The sequence below is a fragment of the Phalaenopsis equestris genome, unplaced genomic scaffold (assembly GCF_001263595.1).
Source record: "Phalaenopsis equestris unplaced genomic scaffold, ASM126359v1 Scaffold000591, whole genome shotgun sequence".
Lineage (NCBI taxonomy): Eukaryota > Viridiplantae > Streptophyta > Magnoliopsida > Asparagales > Orchidaceae > Phalaenopsis > Phalaenopsis equestris.
The window spans coordinates 119,733-128,294 of NW_018165031.1; the positions used below are offsets into that span (position 1 = coordinate 119,733).

The window sequence follows — 8,562 nt, forward strand, 5'->3', positions numbered from 1 at the left end:
GAAACTTAAACATAAAATCCAAATAAAAAAATGCTAACGCCTCACTCGCATGAACTATACCATTTTAAATGAACCATGGATCATTTCTCTTTTTTAGTTGGAATTATCTATATCGTGCTTTTGTGCCATCATCATTAGTTTATATCAAGCATTTTTTAACCATGATTGACCATGCTTTTGAGCACACGTGCCAATCAACCTATTTGGTACGGTAAGCCCTGTATTAGTAATGTGGACTTAGTTTCATCGCTAGTGGTCATATCCTACATATATTTGTTCTTACTCGATATATTGGAGTCAAGGGCCCATTTTCTTGAAACTCTCAAAGTTGTTGAAGACAATGCTTTAACCCATGCGGTCTCTTGACTCCACCCCTACTGCCAAGATAAAAATCTTGTAGTTAATTCGGCACTAATGCTCACCAAATCACATCCCCCTTTAGCCTTTGATCTTTAGGACTCTCTTTAGATGAAATAGCTTCTTTTTATCACAACTGATGTTTGCTGAATCAAATTAAAATTCACATTTAGCTTGTTGAATCAATCAATGCTAATGTTCATGAGCTCCTTGATTTATCCCTCAATGCTATAATTCTACGCACTCTGATTTCTCATATTGTAACCAAGGTTCCTTGACAATCCTGGATTGTTAACTTTGGGGCTTATTATGAATTCTCAACCTTATATCTAAATAAACCAAAATTTCATTTGATGTTGGATAGTGGTTTATTTATTTATTTATTTTTATTTCAACCAACAAAAAAAAAAAATCCATTATCCAACATCAAATGAAAATTTGTTTAAATATAAATTCAGTGTTCTTCAATAATTCCTTTGATTTCTCAAACCCTAGGGGGTTTCAGTCTTTTTTTAATCAATTGCTATTTGTTGTGCTTTCTACTAAAGAGTTGATTTACACTCTTTGTGATCCGTACAAGCCTTTTTTCCTTTAATAGCCACCTTTTAAAATCAAAGTCGTGCTTGTGAGAGTTAGGTCTCCATTCCTAACATTAAAATATAAGGAGATGACATTATCTAAGTTCAAACTGGATTCTAGGATTCAAATGAGGACAACATATCAAATAAACCTCTCATGGATGCCTCTTGGTCCTTGGCTTATCTTCACTTGGCGGACAAAGTCTAGGTCTCCAAGCTAAGCTACTAGACAGAGATGTGGGAGCACTATTTCAGTTGGAACATCTATGGTGGCTTTTTGATACGCATCTAGGTAGATCCAAATGATTCCCACTTAACTTTCCTTTTACGGAGCCACCAATTAAATTAACGCCGTGGTAGTAGAAAATATTATGTCCGGAGTCCGGACGTGAGCTGCGTCCGGACAACGGACGTGATACAGCGAAGGCCCGAGCTCTCGCTCCACCCCTTCTTTGCTCACTGCCTTCATCCTGTGCATCCGCCAGATGTAAATCTTGTCCGTTGCCATGATCTTTTGCTGCAGTTTTACTTTTTCCAACTCATAGTACCTAATTGCTTTGCTCCCACTCTGCATTTGCACTTGCAATTCACAAATGAGATCGGTGTAACATCTTCTGTAGGCTTACAGAACTTCCAAGCTTTTTCATTTTAGTGTATTTCCAATCTTATAGAGCTGGACATTTTACCAGTTTCCATGCATCTTCAGAAGTCTAGTTGAAACTTCTTAGGGGTTTAGAGGTCTGTGTTCGAACTAGCAAAATGTCTAAGATTAAGGCGATCATCATGCAAATAAGAATTTGTTTGGTGTAATATATGTGTATTTCCTTTCTATGTTTATGTTTAAGATATTCTCACTTTACTTGAAGATGTTTTGCTGTTCCAACTAATGCAGAGTTATGAAGAACAAACCTTCTGTTTCAGCTAACTTAAATTTTATATTGTCCAGGGTGGTAAAGGATGATATATCCGCATCATACATATGCTTTGCCGCATTATATGTTGGGCGAACTCTGAAGTTTGTTGTGGCACAACTATCCTTCCTTGATGCTTCAACTCCTCGCTGGGCTGCTGTGTCATGCAATTTCCTGTGTTATTGGAAGCAATCTTACTTGCAAAATTCCACGTGTTGAAAAGCTTAAGCACGTGTGGATTAAAATAGGCAAACTTTCTGCTAGCAATTGTAAAGTTATTCGGAAATTTGTCCTTTGGTTCTCACACAATTGTAAACTCCTATTGTTAAATGCACTTGTTATGGTGGCAGCTTTCTTACACTGGTCTATGTTTTTCATATATACCACACTATCCTTATATTCTTAACATATTTAATGCCTAAAGTTTGATATGTACATTTCTAACACTTTGGTATTATAAACTATGCATGAAATGTTGAAATTTCACTTTTAAGAAGTTTATTAATGGTATTTTTGATGTGGTGTTAAAAATTTGAGTGGTATGCATGTACGTATCAAACTTTAGGCAATACATATGTAAAAATATATGAATAGTTGTGGTATGTATTATTGTACTTGAGCCTTGCGCGTAATGGTATAAATTTGTATGTATGATTGTAATCTTAAATGTATAATGTCAAACAAATAAGTGTTATATTGTAGGATTAGAATGGTGAAGTGCTTTGCAGCCATGAAATAGAGGCAGTAAACTATAGCTAGAATACCATTTCATTAAATGCAACAAAAACTAAATTTTCAAGCACTTATTTTCATTCAAGGAGGATGGAAATCAATGTCAAATTTGGATCATGACTATTGTTCTTGTTCAAGTTTACTTGCATTCTAGCGCCAAGATATTTATGCATAAATTTTGGAAATTGATTCATAGATCATGTAAGTTTTATTTTTAGTCATTTTAATTGACATAATGTGGTTCAATTAGACAAACTTGATGATACTAAAAATGAGTAAGGAAATATTTAATTTGTTGCATTATTGGTAAACGGTAAATCAATTGCATGATGGAATATATTGTAAAATTTTGGTAAATTTAGATTTCATGCTACAATTCAAAGATGTATTCTAAATTTATAAGAATTTGATAATTTCAAATACACTATAAATAGTAACCTGCCCCTTCCAGCTCATTTGGCACTATTATTGACCATCACCTACAATCATTGATTGTCGTCATTGTTGTCCACCTACTGGTCTGCCAACTGTCCACAATGCCAACTGCCCAAAATCATCGATTGTGTTTTATATTGATTTCATTTTTTTTACGAGAACAACTACAATTGTTAAGTCTTGTATTTATTTCATACCGAACCAAATAACTCAAATATTTTAAATTGAGTACATTTCAAATGTATTGAATTCATCTTACATCTTACTTCTTTTTTAGAAAACCAAATAGTCCCTAAATTGGCTTAAATCAAATGCTAAGAAACATATCTAAAATTCCTTGAGCTCTTTTGAGGGGTTAAATATTCTCTAAAGTTTGTGTGGTTATAGTAAAATATAATATTTCACTAGGACAAATTCAATAACTTCATGATTGCTTAACCTTGACTTCATTCAGACATTGAGATGTTAAAGAAAAAGAAGATTATAATGATGTTTAGTTAAACCATCTAAATAACATATTCAAAATTCTAATAAAAATGACCATTAAGAAACTTTGACAATTTATGAGTAAGCTCTCTTTGAGGAGGAATCTTAGTGGAGAGAATTCCCTTATATAAGAATTTTAGAGCTCTAACTATTTTGGAAGATTTTTCCATGTAAAATATCTAGTAATAGTATTAGTTTGTGAGTTATTTGTATTTTTTTTTTTATTAGTTTGTGAGTTATTTGTATTTTTTTTTTTTTTGTAAAATATTAAGATATTAAATTATCCCCGTATCATTGTGAATATTGGAGTTATCACATAATAATTTCACAACATTTATTAAAAATCATATCCCTTGTTTTAGTTTTTGATTGATCATCAAAAACATCCACATAACCATGGGTGGTTTTAATTCAACTCCTGCTATTCAAGGAACCCTTCCTTCTATTATGATCAAACTTTTGTCTTCTCATCCTTCAAAAATTTGTTAATAATGCATCTACGGAGGATCATATCCATTTTAATCTTCTGTATGAATGCCTCTAATTAGTGTGATCATGTTTGTTGATCTCATTTTTTAGTCTGTATTTTCCTTACCTTATATCTAATCTCATCGAGACATATGACCTCCCTTTTAGTTTTACCAAATGATGAATTGAACTCAGATAAGTTATAACTTCAAACCTACTCAAGATGAAAGTTGAGCTAAACCCTACTTTAACATAAAATTAAAATATAACTAATAACCAAAACAAATTAGAACCAAATATAACCAAGGATATTATTTAATGAATATATTTTGATCATGAATCTATTTAATAAAGCACGTTTTACATCCATTTGAAAGAGCTTAAATTTCATACGACATGCAAAATGCAAGGAGCAATATAACAACTTTTAATATTGCTATTGGCTTAGAAGATTACCCAAAATTTATATCTTCTATTTTATCACTCTTGAACTACAAGCCTAGCTTTGGTTATAAATTATAACTTGAACCATTCACCTTATTCTTAATGACTCATTTGTTTCCAATTATATCATGCCCTGCAACTAACAAGCCTCACATTTTGTTTGTTGTGTTTGTGCTTATTTTTGGGTCAATGTAAAAGGATCTTTTTTTTAAGGGTTATGGATATGTTTAGTTATTTGATAAGCACATCTATGTTAGATTTATGGTATCCCTAAAATTTATATCTTGTGACTTGGATTCTCAATTTGATGCAAATTGTGTTAGTTGTAAAGTCAATTGAAAGTGTACTTTAGAAACATGCCTCTTTTTAGGATTATCACTTGTGTCAACGTCCACTAAAAACTAAAATTTTATTGTTTTATTCATTGCTGAGGTGGAGTAGATTATCCCAAGCAAATTTTTTACTTAAATATTATTACTAAAGCAACAATTAGATGATGTCTATTGCAAAATTTACGTTGAATTTTCCCTTATATGAGGTGTTCGGTATGTATATACATAAGATTTCAGTGAAATGTGTGCAAATCTCCTTATGCATTTAATGGTAATGTGTTATTTGCCCATTTTTTTCCTTTTAAAATTATGCTATGTATGTAAGATTTGAAGTTTCGGTGTTAGGTATGTATATACATAAAATTTCAGTGGTACATATGCAAATCTCCTTATGCATTGAAGTTTAGGTGTTAGTTATGTATATACATAAATATTGAGTGATATGTATGAGAATCTAGATGGGGTTGTTATTAGTATAATTCAAGTTGATTGGTTGAAGTAGTGGAATAATGAAATGGGTCTATTGTTTAAAGTTATGTTGATATAGATGAGAATGTTATTAGTAGAATTCAAGTTGGTTGGTTGAATTAGTGGAGTAATGCATCACTTTTATTGTTCAATGTGAAGGTGATATAGATGGGGATGTTATTTGTAGAATTTACGTTAACGGGTTAAAATTGAGAAATTAATCGAGTCCATTGTTCAAAGTGATGGTGATATAGACGTGGATGTTATAATTTGTAGAACTCACGTTGACTGGTTGTAATGGAGGAATGCATTGGGTTATTGTTCAAAGTGATCGTGATATAGATGGGGATTTTATTAATAGAGTTTAAGTTGGTTGAAGTGGAGGAATGCATCGGCCAAAATGACGGTGATGAGACCTGCAGTGCTTTATGACATAGAATGTTGGCCTTTAAAAGGGAATCATAAAAAAAAGTTAATTTTTGTTGAGATGAGAATGCTTAAGTGGATGCATGAGTGCCTTGAAACTTAGAGACATTGATAAATGAATATATACTTGATAGGGTTGTTGTAGATCGAGTGGTGGACAAGAATAGATAGAGATGTCTTGGACATGGTTTGATCACATAAATGTCAACCAACTGATGAGCCTTAGGAGATCCAGAGATCTGCTTGACTAAGTAATGTCGACTTCAAATTTTAATCAATATTTACTAATTTTGATTTTATGCACTTCAGATGAATATTCATAATTTGAGAGCTTGAATGTATAACAAATTATACTTAGGATGAAAATGACCCACTGATGAGTTCTTGAATGGTATTGAGAAATCGTGCATGTGGCATCACATCTACCCATTTATCCTTCAAAGGGTAAGTTATAATGTCCTTATGCGAAGCACAAAAAATCAAACATATTTGTGACCTGAAAAAGTAAAGTTGGATATTTACCTAAGAGATTCAAATTAAAATATTGGTACTGGATTGCACATGTTGCACAAGAACCATAAGTTCATTATGATCAAGGAGGTGCCGTAAATTACGGTTCTTCAACAAAGGAATATGATTTGACACATACAAAGAAATACTTCATGATGCTCACAGAACTCATTTTGTTGAGAGTGTTCCACACGAATGTGAAACAAAAAATCATGTATCTTAATAGTTCTATGACTTATTAAACACTGCACAATAACATTTATGTGATGGTTGCACTACACATACAGAGTTATCAGTGGTGCTGAAAATGTTGAGAATCAAATCTAATTTGAACATGCCTAGAATGCATTCAATCAAATAACAACATTCTTGAAAGAGAAGAGCCCTACAGGTAATTTAGTGTCAGATGACCTTTACAGAACAAAAAAGTTAGTTTCAAAATTAGGGTTACAATATGAGAAGATTGATTGCTATGTTAATGACTGCATGATATATTACAAGGCCAACATAGTCGAGATGACTTATCGATTTTGTGATGCCGATAAATTCAAACAAAGGGAGAGCAGAAAAATATTTCATACACGCCTCTTTTATTTTTCGCACATACCCCAATTTTGGAGGTTGTTCGCTTTTATGCATATAACTCCTAACCTGACTTGGCACAATATTGGACTTATTGTTGCTAATTCGATGAGTCATCCATCACATGGTGAGGGATGAAGACATTTTGATTGTACTTATCTAGAATATGCAGTTGAAACACACAAAGTTAACTTGACTTATGTGAAGATGGCTTTACCTCGTACAACACGCCGCAACCTCATTTTTATGCTCGTTGGTATTCATTACATATACAATTTGCCCCCCCAATATGTGCATGACCGCCTCATTCTTATTTCTGACGTTGATCATATGAGGTCCACATTGCCCAAAGGGAAAAATTTACGTCGACTTACAACCTTTGATTGAAGAGCTTCAAATGGTATGAGAGATGGGTGTGCTTCCTGATGAAATCACTGCGAAATAGAATTTTCAACTGAGAGCTGCTCTTATGAGGACAATTAGTGATTTCTCGGCCCGTGAGATGCTAGTTGGTTAGAGCGCAACATGAAAATTGGCTTGTCTTTACTGCATGGATATGTCGAAGACATGTACTCTAAAACATGGCAGGAAAATAACTGGTCGACTACCGCTGAAGATTTATGGGCCTCATTACCCATTTAGAAGGAACATATATGCATTCTGCAAAAACAGGGATGAAAGATTAAGTCCACCCCCCCATGATAATATGAGTCAAAATATTGCAGATGATATGCAAAGTACCAAAGATTACTGAGAGACTAGAATTAACTTCAACCTAATTTCGGTGTCACACACAGCTTGACTAAGTAGAGTATATTTGGGGATCTTTAATACTAGAATACTAATCTGATTAGACATATGTTATGCATATTGAGAATAATTTTTTTGATAGCATCTTCAATACCGTGATAATATCAAGGGTAAACAAAAGAAAATGTGAAAGCTTGAATGAGAGTGTTACAAGAGGAGGACCTTAGAACTTCAAGAGACAAATGCAAGTAAATTAATAAAGCCCAAAGATATATAATATCTTATATTATATCAAAAGAGAATAATATTTGAGTGAGTGAATTCCTTGAAGTTTTCAAGTGGCTGTCTGAAGTTTGGGTCATTATTTTGACATAGGAACGTGGAAGGTGTTTGACATAAATAATCACGATTGTCATATTTTTTATTTATATTCTTCAAAGAGTTGTGTGCAGGGACTTTGAATGTTGACTCATTGAGAAATCTTGATGTGAGTGTTCTTTATTATTATGCAAGCGCAAGCAGATATGCACTTCTGGTTTCGTTGATTCTATAGAGCATCTTCTTATATATCAATTTTAGAGGCTATACTGAGGGGTCCAACACAATATAGATGGATGTATCCTTTCGAGAGGTGTGTCTTCCCGATGTATACAATTGCAAGTTGCATTTTATTTCATAATAACCTACCACCATATACAATTTAAAATATCTATGTTATAGATTTTTAAATAAAATCAAAAAATGGTTAAGAGCTAAGTACATCCAGAGGATCAATATGCGAAGCATACTTGCTGCATTAGAAAATCACTTTCTGCTCCTATAATTTTGAGCAAATGACATAAAAAATGTCATATTATAGGTGATATGGCTTCACAACCTGAATTATCTATATTTCAAATATCATAGGAGCCATCAGGGAGATATGGTGCACGATATGTAAGCGATAAAGAGATTCGGGCAGCTACATTATATGTCCCAATGAACAGCGACTAAATCCAACCATTTATATAGTAAGATTCATAGTGCTCAAACTCAATGCTGTCATTTATTATTGAGAATTATATATATATATATATATATATA

The 8,562-nt window shown here is 32.9% G+C and overlaps 1 protein-coding gene across 1 annotated transcript in view; it reads left to right on the forward strand.

Annotated features, from left to right (window-relative positions):
- LOC110029540 (serine/threonine-protein phosphatase PP1) overlaps positions 1–2,206 on the forward strand; it is a 29,579-nt gene extending 27,373 nt beyond the window's left edge. The window contains exon 4 of the mRNA XM_020731875.1: positions 1,882–2,206. Coding sequence (XP_020587534.1) covers positions 1,882–1,896 — 15 coding nt within the window. The 3' untranslated portion in view covers positions 1,897–2,206. The remainder of the gene's footprint in view (positions 1–1,881) is intronic.
- Positions 2,207–8,562: the final 6,356 nt, after the last annotated feature.